Raw genomic sequence first — 21297 nt, 5'->3', positions numbered from 1 at the left:
CGGTTCGCACTAAACAGCTGCACCTCCCAGTCGCCAACCATTTCAACTCCCCTTCCCACAGCAACTCATATTTCGCTTGGGAACCCGGCAGCCCAACGGTATCAATGTGGACTTCACAAGCTTCAAAATCTCCCATCCCCGACCACATTCCAAAACCAGCCCAGCTCGCCCCCGCCTCCCAGAGCCTGTCCTCCCACCTATCCCCTCCTCCCACCTCAAGCCCCACCCCCACCTCCTACCTATCAGCCTCATTCCGCCTCCTTGACCTGTCCATCTTCCCTGGACTGACCAAGCCCCTCCCTAACTCCCCACCTACACTCACCTTTACAGGCTCCATCCCCACCTCCTTTACCTGTCTGTCTTCTCTCCACCGATCTGCTCCTTTATCCATCTTCCATCCACCTCCCCCTCTCTCTCTATTTATTACAGAACCCCCTTCCCCTCCCCTAATTTCTGAAGAAGGGTCAAGGCCCGAAACGTCAGCCTTCCTGATCCTCTGATGCTGCTTGGCCTCCTGTGTGCATCCAGCTCTACACCTTGTTATCTCAGATTCTCCAGCATTGGCAGTTCCCACTATCTCTGAATATTCCAAAATACATCACTCACACTCCCTTTGCTCCCACCCTGGAGTCGCCCCCTTTCTCCTTTCTTAAATCTCCTCAAAATTGGCAATGCCCTGTCCTCTGGATCTCCATCCTTCACTCATTGGCTCTCAATAAGATGGACATTGTCCTCGCATGAGCAATTGGAAGAATATGGAATTTGAATCAATTTCTCTGGAACATTTACCACTGCTACAAAATAATCATGTTCCTTTGCCACTTACCCCACAAAATCTTGTGTGTTCTTATAGCTTCTGGAAGGTTGCAATCAGCATAGATGTCACTAAAGTACATTTCTCCCCCATCCTAATATTGGACAAAGCATTCCATGTCAGCATTTGTTCGTAAGAACCTATGTTATTCGTCCATAATTACAATGGGTCGCGCATCTGTGCAATTGACATATGAACAAGGAACAACAGTCAGCCATTCAGCCCTTCAATAAGATCTAGTAAACATTCTCTGAACTGCTTCCAACATATTAACATCCTTCCATAAGTATAGCGACCAGTGCCGTACACAGTACCCCAGCTGTGGTCTCACCAATGATCTACATAACTGAAGCAGAACCTCCATATCCTTCCATTCAATGCTGTGGAGACTGGGCTGGAATACCACAACTGCTAAACTGGGAGGGGCATTTTTCTAACACCCAGGCAGACGACCAGCTTTGTGAAGGAAAGCAGAGCAGCGACTGACCCAGGGCAATAACAAATAGGCAGCTCAAGGCAACAATCTGTTCTCCAAACACAGCAGCAAATTCTCAGACACTGGGGGAACACGGTGTGCATACCTTTAACACTCGATAAGCTTCTTTCAGCACAGCCTTTTTATCAGGCGACAGGTTAATCACACAGTTTGATCTGAAAGAAAACAAAACAAAACTGTTTCTCTCTGTAATAACTAGGTGTAGAGCTGGATCAACACAGCAGACCAAGCAGCATCAGAGGAGCAGGAAAGCTGACATTTCGGGTCTAGACCCTTCTTCAGAAATGCAGTCCCTACAATCTCTGTTCCCCTCTGTAAGATTGGTTTAATATATGACACCCGAGGACATATACCCGGACAAACGGGAAGCTCAAACGTCATATCCAGCTGAATTGCAATCACAGCAGCACCTGGAAGTGCAAATATCAGAAAATCCCTCCACTCAGAGCGAAGTCAGGCTCCTGCCAGTCCAGGCTGGGACGTCAGGCTCCCTCCACTTCGGGGGAGGGGAGGAGGTGTGGATCTGGCTTTTTCCACTCCACTCAGGGTGGAGCGGTCAACAGGCTCACACTTCACACAGGTCAGACTGGCTACAAAGTCGGACTCAGTATCAACACTACAGTAGTGTAAACGCAGCCACAGACACTGCTGTAGGGAGAGCAGAAATTAGTCGGCACAACATTGTGGGCTGAAGGGCCTGTTCTGTGCTGTACTGTTCTATGTTCTATGTTCTATCGTGCAGCAGGCTGTGTGGAATAGTTACAGGGACAATCTATCCAGCAGCAGATACAAACACATAACCTCACCCTGATGGGCAGCTTGAAAAGAGGCTGGAATGCTCTTCGCTGATTTAGCATTTCAGGCAAGGTCCCATTTTACCAACACCGCCAAATCTGGAGAGTTTCTAAAGGCACCTTGGAATATTATTCCATGTATTCATCATTGCTTATTTTAAATGATTCATTTTCTAAGTAGTAAATCTACATTTCAGGATGTAATTAAGTTGTTTAATTTTTGTCACTGCATATTTTTTGGTGCAAGATGTAAACTTTGAATGATCAGTCCGGAATTAATCTGCTAGCATCTTGCTGTGCTCTTATTCTGCGTTTCATTTACGAAACTGATGGAACCAGGAATAACAACAATTGCCTTAATATCAAGAGAATAATCTCTGTTAATTCAGTTAATGTTTCATCCCCACTAAAAAATTAAGCTTGAAAACTCATTTGTCCTTTCAAATAAAAAGCTTAAAAAAATGCTTACGGGAATTTAGAAGAATGAGAGGCGGCCTTATTGAAACATACAGGATCCTTACAGGGCTTGCCAGGGGAGGTGTGGAAAGGTTGTTTCCCCTTAAGGGAGAGGCTCAGACTAGAGACATCATCTCAGAGGAAAGGGTCGCACATTGACGATAGAGATGATAAGGAATTGCTTCTACGTTGCAAATTTCTTTACCATGGCAGGCAATGGAGGCTGAGTCATTAAGTACTATCGAGGATGAGGTAGACAGATTTTAATGGGTAAGGGAATCAACGGGTTATGGAAGTAAAGCGGGAAATTGGGGATGATCAGATCAACCACAACCTCATTGAATGGTGGGACAGATTTGATGGGCCGAATGGCCTGCTCCTATATCTTCTGGTCTTATTTAAAGAAGTGAATTTTTGACGATAAATCTCTTGCAGTGCAACTGAATCTGAATCACACTAATTTTTACTTCCCTTCCTGTCCCCTCCTTCTCAAGCTCTCCACCTTCTCAGGTTAGTCTGAAGTTGCAGATTCTCATTATTGTTAAAATCTCTCTTGGGTGGCAGCCACTGCAATGCCTACTGAGTTAGGTCAGAATGTGGCCCGTTTCCCTGGTAACGCCCCTCCGTCTCCGTGGTCATGCTCCTGTAACTAATCAGGTGGCCGCCCCTTTATTTTCCACCTTGCAAAACTCCCAATTGGGTCCTGGTTCGTGTCCAAGGGTTGGTTCCTGACTCTCTAACGAAGCTGCTTCCTCTGCAAACATCCAGATGCAGATCCCCATCCAGAGCTATTTGTCGGGAATTGCAGCAGGGCATCAGTTGAGGACAAGATTTCCTTGTCTCTGATTTACATTTTCCAACCAGTCCCTGACACCCCGCCAGCCCCAAAAAGGTCATGCATCCTAATCTCATCCATATTCATTGCCCAGCTTCAAAGAACATTAAAAAGTTAGATACCCATTAATGCAGAGCTTTATTGCACAGGAGGAGGGTATTCGACCCATCGTTTCTGGGCTGGTTCTATTACCTAGTGCCAATCTCCTGCCTTTTGCTCACTTCTATCTAATATCCTCTTGAGTAACCAGCCTCCACCTGCAGAGCATTCCAGACCCAAGGGATCTGCATTTTCACGTTGCTACATTTGCACATCACTGTAAATGTTTGCTCTCTCATACTTCTTTCTCGTGCCATCTACTTTGTCCAGCCCACGCATGATTTTGAAAACCTCCGCTTGGCCCTCCTCTCTCAAGAGAGAACAGTCCCAACTTCTTCAGTCTATTCTCCCAACTCTTTAACCTGATGAAGGTCAACACTGCCGGCATTGAAAGCCGCAGAGTCTTTTGTGGCAATGTTTGTGTCTATTTTGCAAAGTTGATACTAGTCCACAAGGCCAGTAAACAGAGCAGAAGCAGGCCATTCAGCCCAACCCATTACTCTGTCATTCAATGAGATCAATGACTGCCAATTCGTTTTCTCTTGTGATCTGACTTGCAGGTTTAAACTTTTTTTAAGGTAATTGGTCACAGGATGTGGGTATTAATAGTTCACCTGGTATTTGCTGGCCATCCCTAATCACCCATGAGAAACAGTGCTGAGCTGAACTGTTGCTATGTGAGTCCCTACCGAGCAACAGTATGGATGCTCCCACATGGATGGAGTTTAATTTAGATAAATGCGAGGTATTGCATTTTGCTGAATCAAACAAGGGCAAGACTTATACAATTAATGGTAGGGCCCTGGGGAGTGTTGTAGAACAGGGACCTAGAGGTTCAGGTACATAATTCATTGAAATTTGCATCACAGGTAAAGGGGGTGGTTAAGGAGGTCTGGCTGTGAGTAACTTAATCCTGGCACCTACTGAGCCAACCATCTGACCAGAAACTGCCTTTATTTTTCTACCTGCACAGGTTCAGAGAAGAATACTTTCATTGCTACTGTCTGATGACTATAAGAAGAAAATAATCCAAATTCTTTCTTACATAATAATATCAAAGCTGTTGTCCTTCAATCCAGCATCGCTGAGATTTTCAATGTAGCCTTGAAGGAACTCAACATTGGGCTTACTGAAGCCAAACAGCTGAGTGTGATACTCAATAAACTTCTGAGCAACTTGTATCTGTAACATAACAGCAACAGAGACACAATGAAAGAATATTTACAGGGACCACTAGAATATTAATACAATGGCTCTTCTCATCTGCAAACAAATATTATCAAGGTCAGGAAAGGAAGACTTGGGTGTTCACATACTCGGAACTTTACAAACCCCGAGATGTAGTCACTATTTTAACATTGTCGTGGTGGTGACCAATTTGCACACAGCACGTTCCTGTGAACAGCAGTGTGATAACGTCAAAAGAATTTCTTTTCAGTGGTAAACACAGCATGTGCACATACAGACAGACGCAGGCACACACTTGCTCACACATGCTCAGACTGACAATTAGAGGTCCGTGTGCACACAGGCACAGACAGGCACAGTAATGGCATGTATTTATACAGACACAAGCATATGCATGCTCACGTGCATGGAGGTAAATCCACACACGTACATACACATGCAGAGATTCACAAGCACTGTCTGACAATATTTTTGAAAGTAATTGCTACACCAAATGAAATCTACAGAGTATACTTATTGCTTGGTTAAATTAAAGAAAACAGATACTCATGTCAAAAACACTTTATATTCTTATGTTTTAATCTAAATAATAAACCAATTCAGTGACAGCCATGCACTCTGTTGTGTAAATGTCACTGTTAAGATTATGTTACTGTACAATATCACGAGGCAGTACAGAGCTTCAGGCAAAGGTTCAATCAGCAAACTGTGATGGGGAATGGTCCCATAGGTCAGCGTCCAGTTACACAGACGGTCACACACACACACACACACACAAAAAACAGAGTTGGGAGAATGTAAAGTGACACAGAGTGAGGTATGGTGAGGTTGAAAAGGGCCAGGACATTTTTCCGATATGTGTCAGTGCAGCTCCTTGTTGTAATTTCACTACTGAAGCACTGCGATTTCTCGCCAGCCTGCGTTCAGAAACAGCAGCAGAGTTGAGGGTGTGCTGAAGACATTCCCTCCCCTATCCCCTTCAGGAGCTGACTGCCCCAATCTGAAACGCTACCTGCCCCTCGGTCATGTCAATCCCAGTCACATGACCGCGCTCTCCCACCAGCTTGCTGAGCATGTAGCAATCCCGGCCACTCCCACTTCCCAGGTCCAGGATCCAACAGTTTTCCAAACATTCAGGAACCACAAGACCACATCCGTAGTACCTATCAAACAGAATAAAGTCAAACTCAAAACCTTTTCAAGTACAAATAATGCACATAGCACACAGGTCCAATATAAAAACCTTCAGAGAATCAGAAAAGCAAATGGTACAAGCGGAGGCCATTTGGCCCATCATGCCCAGGTTAACTCTTCAAACCAGCTGTAAAATTAGACCCATTTGATACAACAGGAACAACAGGTAACCAATATTACAACATTTCCTTTGAATTTGGACCCATTTGCTCTCTCAGGGTGGGGTTCAAGGCAAAATCACCCTGGTGCCAGAGCTTAATGCAGAATATTTATCCACTTTCACATCCCCAATATTCAGTCCCAGACTAAATGTCTTCACAGACAACAGTCCACTCTCCTCCAACCACTGACCAGAATGATACTAGGGAGCAGGAGTTCCAAACCCGAGGCCCCCATCTCTGAGATCTCCGCACAGGCAGCTGCAGCTTAGCTGTCTTGTTGATATGTCTGGTCACGGTGTCGTGGCCGACGCTGTGTCCAGCTGGTGGATACAAACTAAAGAGGAGCCCAAACTGGTCCTCTCAGCAGCTTGTGGACAGGTGTACAAAGAGTGAGAATGTGGCTTTAAACTTGACAGACAGCATTGCTGAGGTTCAATGGGAGACAGTCTTGTTTTTACCAGTCTGCAGTGCTAACTACCCATCCCTGACAAACCTCTTAGTCATTCAGTTCCTTATCTCAACATCAGTTGCTTTTTTGATGGCTACACTCTGCCAAGGGTGTGGGGAATGCCTTTCAACATTTGCTCCCTCTCTCTCACAATTACTCGCAATTCAGGTGCAGAGCAAAAAATCATTCTCATCTGCTAACTGTAAGGAGAGGACATTACGGCGGTGGCCATGAGAACTTTTCAACCTACAGTTTCTCTTGTATTTATTATTTAAAGGGGTTTCTCTCATATCCCAATTGGAGCTTGGACCCTAACCCCACAGCACTTCTCTTCAATGTGGAAGGTACTTGTCATGGAGGCAGCAGGGCAGTTCAGTGGTTTGCACCGCTGCCTCACAGCACCAGGGACTCGGGTTCAATTCTACCCTCAGGATGTGTGGAGTTTGCACATTCTCCTCATGTCTGCGTGGGTTTCCTCCGGGTGCTCCAGTTTTCCCCCAGGGACAAAAGATGTGCAGGTTAGGCAGATTGGCCATGGGGAATTGTCTAGGGATGTGAGATGGGGGGTTAGAGGGACAGAGTAAGGGAGGGTGGTCTGGGTAGGATGGTCTTCGGAGGGCCATTGTGGGCTAGTTGGACCGAGTGATCCACTTCCGCCTTGTAAGGATCATACGATTCTATGTCTTAGAGGGTCTCATGGGGTAGTGGGTATTGTTCCTATCGTTCAGCCATAACACTCCAGATTCAAATCCCACTCCGGGACCCCACTGTTCACAACTACCACTATTCGGTCAATTTAAAAATCTTCCGAACACAGGCATTAACAGTAGGAGAAATTCCTTGTTTACAGGGCACACTACCATTAGCAGGTTCCCCTCTGAGCCACTCACCTGACTTTCCTGACTCAGGAAATATCTACCAGAACTGGGAATGACAGGACTGATGTAGGAAAGGAGACTGAATCAGTTAGGACTATATTCACTAGAGCTTAGAAGCCTGAGGGGTATCTCAGAGAAATCTGTAAAATTCTAACACAGTGTAAGTGCAGGAAGGATGTTCCCGAAGACTGGGGAGTCCAGAACCAGGGGTCACAATCTAAGGACTGAGATGAGCAGAAACGTCTTCACCCGAAGAGCAGTGAAGCTGTGGAATTCTCTGCAGCAGAGAGTGGTTGAGGCCAAAACATTGAATGTTTTCAAGGAGTTAAATATCGCTCTTAGGGCCAAAGGGATCAAAGGGTACGGAGAGAAAACAGGAACAGGGGATTGGTTTCGAAGGTCAGCCATGACCATAGTGATGTGTGGAGAAGGCGCGATGGGGTAAATGGGCCTACTCTTGCTCCTATTTTTCTACATCTCCATGTTTTTATCATTGTGTTCCTTCAGTGTCATTTTGGAGCTCTCTCCCCAAGGACCTTCTCAAGGCGTAATTCAGGACTGCTAATATATACTGCCCAGACTATGACATCCATATCCCATCAACAATTTTTTTAAAAAACATACAATAGAAAGAAATTTGGATCTTCTCCCTTCACTATCCGTAGATCCAGATACAATGTGCTGTTGACCAATTGAGACTCCCTGTATGAAGCATCATGTGTAATCACCTCGCAAGTCCAAAGATGTGCAGGTTAGGTGGACTGGCCATGCTAAATTGCCCACAGTGTTCAGGGAAGTGTACATTAGGTGGGTTATATGGGGATGGGTCCGGGTGGGATGCACTGAGCGTCGATGTGGAGTTCTTGGGCCGAAGGGCCTTTTCCCACACTGTAGGCATTCTGCCATTCTATGATCGATGAAGTGACAGCACAGGGTGACTCGGTCTGGCTGTTAGATTATCAGTTAACCCCGGTGCACAAGCTCAGGTTCCTCAAAGCCCTAAGTGTCCCTGGTGAGGACAGTCTTTGTGTGCAGCTTGCCTGGCCAAAGACACAATCTTTCTGCCTTGCCATCATATTAGTCATCAGCACACTCTGCCAGTAATTACTGGCTTACAGATTTTTTTTTTATTCATTCTAGTATGGCACTGCTGGCCAGGCAGCATTAATTTCCCATTCCTGAATGCCCAGAGGGCAGTTCAAAGTCAAGCACATTGCTGTGGGTCTGGAGTCACATGTTGGCCAGATCAGGTATGGATCGCAGTTTCCTTCCCTTAAGGACACTAGTGAACCAGATGGGTCCTTCCGACAATCAACAATGGATTCAAGGTCATCATTTGATTCCTAATTCCAGGTATTTATTGAATCCAAATTCCACCATCTGCCATGACGGGATTTGAACCCAGGTTCCCAGAATGTTATCTGGGTCTCTGGATTAACAGTCCAGCGATAATACCACTAGGCCACTGCCTTCCCTCAGCATTGATAGCATTTGCTCAGGGGAAATAATAGCGGTTCCGGGACCAACACAGCATGCATGGGGCCAACAACATGAGTGGCATTTTGACTGAAAGAGAAATGTAACAATATTTCTGAAGAAGGGTCTAGGCCCGAAACGTCAGCTTTCCTGCTCTTCTGATGCTGCTCGGCCTGCTGTGTTCATCCATCTCTACATATTATTCTCTAAATGTTATAATTAAATTGGGTATAAATAAGTGAGACAAATACGGATAATGAGATTGTTGGCTTTGCCTGTATGCTTTACTGAAATTAGATGTAGATTGATTACTTACTTTGAGCTCACTTCTTCATGAACAGCCTTCAAGACATCCCGTACGTAGTTAGGGAGAGGTTTAGCAGGAGTGACACACATATTCAGGACCAGATCTTCAGTCTTCTGCAGTCTCCTTCCATAGTAATCCTTGAGACAGAGCATGACAAAACGGTCATATCACAGAAACAGGGATTAGACCCAACAATCAACATAACACAAACCTCTTATCCCAACTTCACCTCATCCCAACACAATGTCTTTCTGTTCCCTTTTCCCTCAGCTTCTTCATAAAAGCATCTACTGACCTCAGCAGCATGTGCTAAGTCCGTTGTTCTCATCACTCTCTGGGAGATGGCACAATAAACAATATAGTGCAAAAAATCCCTTTTCTCACAAGATCTGTGTCTCGCCGGCAATTGTTACTTTAATATCCATCCCCAATTTTCTTTATTCTCACTTGTTAACCCAGCCAGCTACAACTTAGTGGCTGGCTAGATCATTTTAGAGGACTGTGAACAGTAAATGACATTGTTGAGAGTCTGGAGTCACATGTAGGTCTGATCAGGTAAGGATGGTAGATTTCCTTCCCTGTATTACTGAATGAGATGGGCTTTTCCGAGGATTGACAATGTTTTCATGGTCATCAGTCGACCCTTAATTCCATATTCCTTATTGAATGCAATTTCCACCATCTGCCATTGCAGGGTTTGAACTCCGGTCCCCAGGTCATTAGCTGAGTTTCTGGATTAATAATCTACCGATAATACCACTAGTCCATTGCCTCCCCAGTTTTCTGCAGCTATTGGATGTGAAGCCACGTCCAACAAACCAAAAAAAACGGCAGATTCTGGAAATCTGAAACAAAAACCGAAAGCTGCCGGAGAAACTCAGGTGGTCTGGCAGCATGTGTGTAAACTGAAATGCAATGAATGTTACAAGTTCTTTAGAACTCCAGAGGAGGGGTCATTGGATCTGAAACATTGAACACTGTTTCTCTTTCCACAGATGCTACCAGACCAGCTGAGGTTCTGTTTTTGTCTGTTTCAAGTGTCCCCATGTCTTAGCCAACAACTTCTATTCAAGCAAACTGATAAGAAACACCAATTTATCAGGTAAATCAATGTTGATATCTCGAGTGATGATTAGTTATCCTTGTCTCTTCATTAAGATTCCCGAGGATGTGACAAGAAATGGCAGATTATGCTTGCTGGCTTCCTTTCTATCTCTCTCTCGCTGTCTCTCTATGGCTGGTGATGGCTCAACCTGACTTTATCAATGTGAGATCAAAACCCGAGCTTTTCATTATCTGAATGTTGCATCTTTGCCAGGAAAGGAGAGAAGAACCACATTTATATAGCACCCTTCAGCGCTCAGGACACCCTGCAGCTCATTAAAAAGCAAGGTATGTTCTTGGTTGCAAAGTGTTGTGAGGCAGAAAATCAATTTGTGAATGGCACAACATCATGAACGTCAACGGGAAACAGCGAGGCTACCTGTTTTTGCTCAATGGATAAATGACGGCCACGGTACCACCTCATTTCTTTAAATAATACTGCAGGGTATTTTACAAACATCTAGGGCTTTAGTTTAATCTCTCACTCGGATGCTCCTTCAGATTCGAGGCTGAAACATCAGTGCAGCAAAGTCCTCAGGTCCCTGGAGTGAAACTCAAACTCATGGCATTTCAAAAAGAGATTCATGAGGCCAATTCCAGGGATGAAAGAGTCGATTTATCGCAAACAGTTAAATAGGTCAGGTGTTTCATGAGAATTTAGCAGAACGAAGGTGGTCTCATTGAAAGGTTTCGAGAGGGCTCAACAGGACAGGTGTTCACAAGACTTTTCCACTAATGCAGGAACCTCAAATTAGAGCATATCATTTCTATATTCTGTAATTCTCATTCAAAACTGTGAAGGAACTTCCTCCCACAGAGTCATGGAGTGATACAACATGGAAACAGACCCTTCAGTCCAACCAGTCTATGTCAACCATAATCCCAAACTAAACTAGTCCCACTTGTCAGCGCTTGACCCATAACCCGCCAAACAGTTTTTTGTCATGTACTTATCTAAATGTCTTTTAAACACTGCAGACAGTGGTGTTCCCATATATCTGCTGCCCTTGTACTTCTAGATGGAAGTCGTTGAGGGTTTGGAAGGTGCTGTCTAAGGATCTTTGGTGAATTTCTGCAGTGCATCTTGTAGGGAGTACACACTGCTGCGACTGAGCATCGGTGGTGGAGGGAGTGGGATGTTTGTGGATGTGGTGCCAATCAAGCGGCTGCTTTGTCCTGGATGGTGTCATGTTTCTTGAGTGTTGTTGGAGCTGTACTCATCCAGGCAAGTGGGGAGTATTCCATCACACTCCTGACTTGTGGCTTGTAGATGGTGGATGAGTTTTGGTGAAACAGGAGGGGAGTTCCTCCCTGCAGTATTCCTAGCATCTGACTTGTTCTTACAGTAAATGTGTTGAGGTGGCCAGTCCAGTTGAGTTTTTGGTCAACAGTAACTACCAAGATGTTATGACGCAGTGGAGCATTCAGTGCTAGTAACATAGAACATTACAGCACAGGCCTTCGGATCTCGATGTTGTGCCGACCTGTCATACCGATATGAAGCCCATCTAACCTACACTATTCCATGTACGTCCATATGCTTGTCCAATGACGACTTAAATGTACCTAAAGTTGGCGAATCCACTACCGTTGCAGGCAAAGCATTCCAATCCCTTACTACTCTGAGTAAAGAAACTACCTCTGACATCTGTCCTATATCTTTCACCCCTCAATTTAAAGCTATGCCCCCTTGTGCTCGCTGTCACCATCCTAGGAAAAAGGCTCTCCCTATCCACCCTATCTAACCCTCTGATTATTTTATATGTCTCAATTAAGTCACCTCTCAAATTTCTTCTCTCTAATGAAAACAGCCTCAAGTCCCTCAGCCTTTCCTCGTAAGACCTTTCCTCCATACCAGGCAACATCCTAGTAAATCTCCTCTGCACCCTTTCCAAAGCTTCCACATCCTTCTTATAATGCGGTGACCAGAACTGTACACAATACTCCAAGTGCGGCCGCACCAGAGTTTTGTACAATTTCACCATAACCTCTTGGTTCTGGAACTCGATCCCTCTATTAATAAAAGCTAAAACACTGTACGCCGCCTTAACAGCCCTGTCAACCTGGGTGGCAACTTTCAATGATCTGTGTACATGGACACCGAGATCTCTCTGCTCATCTACACTACTAAGAATACTTACCATTAGCCCTGTACTTTGCCTTCCGGTTACTCCTACCAAAGTGCATCACCTCACACTTGTCTGCATTAAACTCCATTTGCCACCTCTCAGCCCAGCTCTGCAGCTTATCTATGTCTCTCTGCAACCTACAGCATCCTTCGTCACTATCCACAACTCCACCGACCTGAGTGTCGTCTGCAAATTTACTAACCCATCCTTCTACGCCCTCATCCAGGTCATTTATAAAAATGACAAACAGCAGTGGACCCAACACCGACCCTTGCGGTACACCACTAGTAACTGGTCTCCAGGATGAACATTTCCCATCAACCACCACCCTCTGTCTTCTTTCAGCAAGCCAATTTCCGATCCAAACTGCTATATCTCCCACAATTCCATTCCTCCATATCTTGTACAATGTTCCTCCGCATTTTGTAATCGAATGTCAAAGGCAGCAGCTAGAATATATCTTATCAGAGATGGACATTGCCTGGCATTTGTGTGGCATGAATGTTATTTGCCACTTGTCAGCCCAAGTCTGGATATCGTCCAGATCTTGTTGCGTTTGGAAGTGGACTGCTTCAGTATCTGATGAGTCACGAATGGTGCTGAACATTGTGCAATTATCTGCAAATATCTCCACTTCTGATTTTATGATGGAAGAAGGTCATTGATGTAGCAGCTGAAGATATCTGGACCGAGGACACTGCTCTGAGGAACTCCTGCAGAGATGTCCTGAAGCTGAGATAACTGACTTCCAACAACCACGACCATCTTCCAACCAGCTGCAAGTTTGCCCCTGATATCCATTGATTCCAGTTTTGTTAGGGCTCCTTGATGCCACACTCGGTCAAATGCAACCTCCATGTCATGAGCTGTCACTCTCACCTCTCGGATTCAACTCTTTTGTCCATGTTGAAGCTAGGCTATAATGAGGTCAGAAGCTGAATGGCTCTGGCAGAATCCAAACTGACCATCTTTAGTGTTTTAATTAATACACTGATTGAATTTTAATTTGATTCAAAATTTCCAACCCTGACATTGCTTACCTTGGGGAGCTATAAATTGCTATCATTGAGAAGATGAACAATGGGAGAGTTTCTGGTTTGCTGCTGACCCTCCCTCGTTAATGTCTGTATATTCAACTCAGTGAAGCACACCAATATAGGTTTACAAAACCCAATAGTTTAAGAGATTAGTAAATCAAAAATTAAAAATGACTATGCTACCTTCACATCTTCTCGAATTCCCATCTCTCCAGGACATTCAGAAGAACTAGAAAAATATTTTAAAATCAATTATGAGATATTGCCCTTGGCGTTTTTCCTTTTTCAGTGCATATTGAATTAGGAAAACCATTTATGAAAGATTCACTTACATTGTAGATTATTAGAAACTGCTTTAAAAGCCCAATGTATTAACAACTCAGGAAGGATAACGATACAAACTGCTACAATGTTTGCTAATGAAGAGTTTAAAAAAGCTGTTTCAGGTACTCCAGAGAGGCATTCTGTTGAAATAACACACAGCATGTGTCCAAAATGCTCAGTCAAAGTAAGCAGAAAGGTGCAATGCGGCAGGTTTATAGTCTATCGTTAACCCTCTCTCCTCGCTGAGATGTTTAAGATGTTGGCAGCTAAAGGTGTGGCCAGCATTGTCACAGAGATAGGGGCCAGAGATCAAGGAGCAAGAACCAGGAGAACTGCAGAAACTTCAGAGGGTTGGAGGAGGTTAGAGGATGCAGAAGGATGGAGTCCAATGATAATAAGGCCTCAGTGAAGGGAGCAAGGTGAGTTTCTGAGAGCAAAGGACACCTGAGATTTTTGTTATTATTGATAGGACTCACCATGGTCTATTGGAGTAGGTTTTTTTAGCTTCCTGGGCAGAGAGAAATTCCTCCATGTTTTGTATAAATTTAGCTCAGCTCAGGTTTTGCTGCTAGTATTGAACCTGTCCAAGGATATCAAGGGTGGGAGGGGATTAACAGTGCAATTATGATGCATCATTGATCCAGCGTCTAGGCTTCAGGCAGCAGGATGACTTTTGCCTGCGCTTTAGGCTGGTACTTCAGTGTAATACTGAAGGGAGTATTGCACTGTATGAAATGTTGTCTTTAAGGAGACATTAAAGGGACGTCCCATCTAGCCCCTCAGGGGACAGTCAAATTCCATTTTGAAGAAGAGATGTTAAACTCATCCTGGCCAGTTTCTCTATCAAGTCACAGAAAACTGCTCATGATAACACTGTAGTTTGTGGGACCTTGGTGTGTGCAAATTATCTATTGCATTCCCTGCATCATACTAGCAGCTATACTCCAAAAAGTGGGTAATTGGACATGAAGTGTTTTGGGATGTCCAGAGGTCAATAATGTGAACGTACAAATGCATCAGTTCACATGAAGAATGGTCAGTCAGGCCTATGCCATGACCATCCCAGGACTTGCCAGCTTCAAGTGAGGAGGCAGAAGTTTGATCAATGAAACAATTTGTCCTGATAGGAAACAAAGACAAGGCTTTCCAATAATCACGTCAGAAACAAAATCCACAACTGGGCTGGTTCACACAATTAGTAACACAAGTTCAAGTTCGGACCAATTTCAAGAATCTGAGATTAGACTGACTGCAATATCCCCTTCCAATTGAGACCTTCGAAACAACAGCGGCAAGAGCGGAAACAGCAGCGTGGACATACTTACAAGCACTGCAGAAGGCAGCTCACCACCATCTCCTCCAAGGCATTAGGAATGAATAGTAAAATGCTGGCCTGTTCCACAACTCTCAGATTCCATGAATCAAACACCCCACCATGAGATTTCATGCCAAAGCAAACATGAGTGACCAAGATGTCACAACAATTCATATTTCAGGTTGCAGGAGGTTTCTTAATCTCCTTTGACTGGTTTTGTAACCGTCCCTTTCATAACCTCAGGTACAAATGCAAATAATCTTATTTCAATGCACCTTAGCTTAGCTTGTCAAAATCTTGAAAGTTCTCTCAAGATACGGTGTTAACAGCTTATATAAAATGTTAATTTCTCAAGCCTCAATTACATTCTGATAAGGCCTTAGTTAAATAAGACCAATATTAGATCTCCCCCCACTGCTTTTTGATACAGTGTAATTATGTATACAACACTGCACATTAACTACATCTTATGAAAAATCATAACTCTAATTGCAAACAGATTCTACTGTTTTAGCTATTCATTCACTGTACTAATATTTATTCAGGGGATATAGGCATTGCAGGCTCTGTCAGCACTTACTGCCAGTCCCTAGTTGCCCTTTGAAAAGGAGGCAGTGAGCTGCCTTCTTAAACTACTGCAGTCCAGGTGCTGTTGGTAGACCCACAATGCTGTTAGAAAAGCAGTTCCAGGATGTTGTCCAGGTGCTGTTGGTAGACCCACAATGCTGTTAGAAAAGCAGTTCCAGGATGTTGTCCCAGTGACAGTGAACGGTGATATTTTCCAAGCCAGGATGAAGTCAGAAGTCACACAACACCAGGCCATAGGCCAATGGGTTTGTTTAAAATGACAAAGCTTTCAGACCACTTCTCATTCGTCAGGTGAAGTGTTAACAAAGGAGCAGCACTATGAAAGCTTGTGATTTCAAATAAACCTGTCAGCTCTCTGATGAAGGGTCTAGGCCCGAAACATCAGCTCTTGTGCTCCTGAGATGCTGCTTGGCCTGCTGTGTTCATCCAGCTTCACACTTTGTTATCTTAGATTATAACCTGGGGTTGTGTGACTGCTAGCTTTGTGAACCCCAGTCCAACACTGGCACCTCCATATCAAGTCAGGATGGTGAGTGGCTTGGAGGGGAACTTGCAGGGGATGGCATTCCCATGTATCTGCTGCCCTCGTTTTTCTGGATGGTAGAACACCAGTTTAGAGTCATAGAGCTGGTACAGCATGAAAACAGACCGTTCAATCCAACCCGTCCATGCTGACCAGATATCCTAAATTAATCCAATCCCAATTGCCAGCCTTTGCCCTTATCCTTCCAAACCCTTCCAGCCCAGTTCGTCCCCTCCCCCCACTGCATCACACAACCAGCCCAGCTCTTCCCCTCCCCCCACTGCATTCCAAAACCAGCCCAGCCTGTCTCAGAGATAATGGGAACTGCAGATGCTGGAGAATCCAAGATAATAAACCGTGAAGCTGGATGAACACAGCAGGCCAAGCAGCATCTCAGGACCACAAAAGCTGACGTTTCGGGCCTAGACCCTTCATCAGAGAGGGGGATGGAGAGAGGGTCCTGGAATAAATAGGGAGAGAGGGGGAGGCGGACCGAAGATGGAGAGAAAAGAAGATAGGTGGAGAGGAGAGTATAGGTGGGGAGGTAGGGAGGGGATAGGTCAGTCCAGGGAAGACGGACAGATCAAGGAGGTGGGATGAGGTTAGTAGGTAGGAAATGGAGGTGCGGCTTGGGGTGGGAGGAAGGGATGGGTGAGAGGAAGAACAGGTTAGGGAGGCAGAGACAGGCTCGGCTGGTTTTGGGGTGCAGTGGGGGGGAGGGGAAGAGCTGGGCTGGTTGTGTGATGCAGTGGGGGGAGGGGACGAACTGGGCTGGTTTTGGGATGCGGTGGGGGAAGGGGAGAATTTGAAGCTGGTGAAGTCCACATTGATACCATTGGGCTGCAGGGTTCCCAGGCGGAATAGCCTGTCTCTGCCTCCCTAACCTGTTCTTCCTCTCACCCATCCCTTCCTCCCAGCCCAAGCCACACCTCCATTTCCGACCTACTAACCTCATCCCACCTCCTTGACCTGTCCGTCTTCCCTGGACTGACCTATCCCCTCCCTACCTCCCCACCTATACTCTCCTCTCCACCTATCTTCCTTTCTCTCCATCTTCGGTCCGCCTCCCCCTCTCTCCCTATTTATTCCAGAACCCTCACCCCATCCCCCTTTTCTGATGAAGGGTCTAGGCCTGAAATGTCAGCTTTTGTGCTCCTGAGATGCTGCTTGGCCTGCTGTGTTCATCCAGCTTCACACTTTATTATCTTGGATTCTCCAGCATCTGTAGTTCCTACTATCTCTATTCAGAGACCCATCCAGATGCCTTTAAAATGCTGTACTAGCCTCCACCACCTCCTCTGGCAGCTCATTCCATACACGCACCACCCACTGTGCGATGAAGTTACTCCTTAGAGATAATGGGAACTGCAGATGCTGGAGATTCCAAGATAATAAAATGTGAGGCTGGATGAACACAGCAGGCCAAGCAGCATCTCAGGAGCACAAAAGCTGACGTTTCGGGCCTAGACCCTTCATCAGATGAAGTTACTCCTTAGGTCCCTTTTAAACTTTGCCCTCTCACCTTAAACGTACACTCCTCTAGTTTTGGACTCCCCTACCCTGGGGGAAAAGACTTTAGCTATTCACCCTATCCATGCTCCTCATTATATTCTAAAGCCTCTTTTCTAAGGCTCTGAAGCTCCAGGGAAAATAGCCCTAGCTTACTCAGGCTCTCCCTCCGGGTTTGGAGGAGCTGAAGAAAAAGCTCGGAAGCTGTTGCATTGCAGTGACACTTGACGAAGTGCAGTAAAACTTGAATGAGGCTGGATTACCCGCAGCGACGTTGTGCAGTTTCTCCAGTCTGAGGGCATGGAGCTCCCCAGCTCCGTGCACTCCCTCACCCAGCTGGCTGCAACCCCGTTAACCACGGACACATACCTTTCCCCGTGACCTTGCTGCTGCGCCATTCCTACCCTTCCGTACTCCGTGTCAAAGTCCCCTGGGGGGCGGCTTTCTGCGCATTGGCAGTAGGCTTTCCCCCCCCCCCTCTCTCTCTCTCTCTCTCTCTCCTCCTCCCTTCCCCTCCTTGGGTTCTAGCCTCGGAGCTTCTATCCAGAGTAAAGCCCTCGCTCCAAAAAGCCAGCATTACTGCTGCAAAGTTGCTAATGAAGAAAACTCAATGTGAACAAATGGCTCCATGATAACCAGAGGAGGCCGTTCGCCCTGCACTGGCTCTTTGAATGAAACCTTATGATCAAACTGGGCTCGGTTTCACCCCACACGCCGCCAAAACTAGAATACCTTGAGTTTTCATCATGTTCAAAAATATGTGCATCAGTATGTTTTTATCTGGTAATACAGGGCATTTATTTTTATTGTGGTGGCTCAGAAGGAGACTGTTCAGAGTATTCAGCTCAAAGCCACTAGCCTTGGAACCTGCTTTTCTTTATTATGAGGGCCAACATCCCGACTCTTCTAAAGGATAGACATCCCAGAATTCCCAATCACTATTCAATGATCCGTGCAGGAGGGCATACCAGCAGTAGCATCAGGCATAGCTGAAGATGAGGCATCAACCTGGTGAAGCCACCAAACAGCATAAGGTGCAAGTGGCAGGTAGAGCTAAGCGATCCCACAACCAAAGGATACAGCCTAAGCTCTTGCAGTCCCGTCACATCTTGTCATGAATGGTGGTGGACAATTAAACAACTCATCAGAGGATGAGGCTCCCCTATCCCCATCCTCAATGATGGAAGAGCCCAGCACATCAGCATTAAAGATAAGGCTGAAAAATTTACAGCAATCTTCAGCTGGAGGTTCTAAGTGCACGATCTATCTCGGCTCCTCTGGTGGTCTCCAGCATCACAACTCCAGTCAATTTGATTCGCTCCATGTGATATCAAGAAACACTTGGAGGCATTGGACACTACAAAAGGCTATGGGCTCAGACAACATTCTGGCAATTGTACTGAAGACTTGTGTTCCAGAAGTTGCTGCTCCCCTAGTCAAGTTCTTCCAGTACAGTTACAGCATTGGCATCTACCTGACAATGCAGAAAATTGCCCAGGTATGTCCTGTACATAAAAAGCAGGAAAAATCCAACCCAAACCATTATCACATTGAGAGTCAATCATCAATAAAGTGATGGAAGGTGTCATCGACAGTGCTATCAAGCAGCACCTGCTCAGTTTGGATTTCCACCAGGGCTGCTCAGGTCCTGACCTCATTACAGCCTTGGTTCAAACATGGACAAAACAGCTGAATTGCAGAGAGGAGGTGGAAGTGACAGCCTTTGACGTCAAGTCTGCTTTCAACCAAGTGTGGCATCACGGAGTCCTAAAAAAACTGGAATCAACAAAAATCAGGGGCAAACTCTTGCTGGTTGGAGTCATACCTGGCATATAGGAAGATGATTGAAATAACAAGGTGTAGAGCTGGATGAACATTGTAGGCCAAGCAACATCAGGAGGAGCAGGAAAGCTGGTGTTTTGGGTCTGGACCCTTCTTCAAAACATCAGCTTTCCTGCTCCTCTGATGCTGCTTGGCCTGCTGTGTTCATCCAGCTCTACACCCTGTTATGTCAGATTCTCCAGCATCGGCAGTTCCTACTATCTAGGATGATGGTTGTAGTTGTTAGAGGTCAGTCTTCTCAGCTCCAGGATATGTCTGCAGGAGTTCCTCAGGGTAGTGTCCTAGGCCCAACAATCTTCAGCTGTTTCATCAATGACCTTTCCTCCATCGTAAGGTCAAAAGTGGGGATGTTTATTGATGATTGCACAATGTTCAACACCATTGCAATTCCTCAGATACTGAAGCGGTCCAAACGCAACAAGATCTGGACAATTTCCAGGCCTGGGGTGACAAGTGGCAACTAACATTCGTGCCACACAAATGCCAGAAGATGACCAAGTCCAGTAAGAAACAATCTAACCACTACCCCTTGATATTTAATGGGGCTACCATCACTGAATTCTCTACTATTAATATCCTGGGGTTACTATTGACCAGAAATTCAACCAGACTCACGTAAAAACACTGGCCACCACAGCAGGTCACAGGCTAGAAATAATGCATTGAGTAACTCACCTCCTGACTCTCCAGAGCCTGTCCACCATCTACAAGGTACAAGTCAGGAGTGTGATGGTATAGTCCCCATTAGCCTGGATGGTTGCAGCTCCAATAACACTCAAGAAGCTTGACACCATCCAGGACAAAGCAACCCACTTGACTGGTATCATATCTATAAACATCCATTTCCTCCACCACAGACGCTCAGAAGCAGCAGTGTGTACCATCTACAAGATGCACTACAGAAATTCACCAAAGATCCTTAGACATCACCTCCAAACCCTCGACCACTTCCATCTAGAAGTACCAGGACAGCAGATATGTGGGAACAACATCATCTGCAAGTTCCCTTCCAAGCCACCCACGCGGAAATATATTGCCATTCTTCAAAAGGGGTCAAAATGCTACATTCCCCTCCTGATGGCAGTGTAGGTCAGCCTATAGCACACAGACTGCAGCGGTTCAAGAAGGCAGCTCTCTTTCACCTTCTCAGAAGTAGAGGGGGATGGGCAATGAATGCTGTCCAGCCAGCAACACCTGCATCCCAGGAGTAACTTAAAACAGAAATTGTTTCATAATAGTTGTCAGATCAAAACGGGTTATTTCTGTTTTGGTATAGACATTTTGGACCAAACAAGTTCCTATTGCACCATAACAAATCAATTACTTCCACGACTATTTCCTCATTTTGCTGAAAATGCTTCATTTGTTCAGACACAATATCGTTCATTTTTAACTTTGTTCCATTCTTCACTGATTTCACCTCAATCACTCACCCCCTATTCCTCTCTCTCTACTGACTGTCACCAAAAATAACCAAATCTACAACTTTGACAAAGCCCCTTTGCAATTATTGATGGAGATGAGGGTGGAGTCCATAAGTGCCATTCAGCCCAATGAGTCTGCTTCCCCATTCCATGAGATCGTTGAGCCAGCACATGGAAGAAATTAAGAAATAAATTCATCAGTGTTATCTTTGCACTCCAGGCTGACCAGAATGACCAGTTTTAGGAGACAAGAGCAGGATTTGATAGTGTTTTATGTGGTCTCCTCAGATCTGGCAGTGGATTGTAAAGCCAGAAGTCCTTTACAAATGTGTATCCCTTGGTCGTAAAGGAGCAGG

At 45.3% G+C, this 21297-nt stretch overlaps 1 protein-coding gene across 4 annotated transcripts in view; it reads right to left on the bottom strand.

The window, feature by feature from the left end:
• as3mt (arsenite methyltransferase) overlaps positions 1-18144 on the bottom strand; it is a 41661-nt gene extending 23517 nt beyond the window's left edge. For 2 of the 4 annotated variants that reach the window (XM_059652969.1, XM_059652973.1), the window contains exons 1-7: positions 18045-18119; positions 13600-13645; positions 9156-9283; positions 5695-5845; positions 4540-4676; positions 1396-1465; positions 827-908 (exon numbers count right to left, since the gene is read on the bottom strand). In XM_059652969.1, the coding sequence (XP_059508952.1) occupies positions 827-908; positions 1396-1465; positions 4540-4676; positions 5695-5845; positions 9156-9283; positions 13600-13645; positions 18045-18073 (643 nt within the window). In that variant the 5' untranslated portion in view covers positions 18074-18119. Of the gene's footprint in view, positions 1-826; positions 909-1395; positions 1466-4539; positions 4677-5694; positions 5846-9155; positions 9284-13599; positions 13646-17938; positions 18020-18044 lie in introns of those variants that run through there. The other 2 variants (XM_059652970.1, XM_059652971.1) reach the window with 2 other exon arrangements.
• Between the last annotated feature and the right edge of the window lie 3153 nt (positions 18145-21297).

The sequence above is a fragment of the Stegostoma tigrinum genome, chromosome 20, assembly GCF_030684315.1.
Source record: "Stegostoma tigrinum isolate sSteTig4 chromosome 20, sSteTig4.hap1, whole genome shotgun sequence".
NCBI classification, from domain to species: Eukaryota; Metazoa; Chordata; class Chondrichthyes; order Orectolobiformes; family Stegostomatidae; genus Stegostoma; species Stegostoma tigrinum.
The sequence above is the reverse complement of the archived record's forward strand: the minus strand, read 5'-3'. Positions and strand labels throughout refer to the sequence as shown.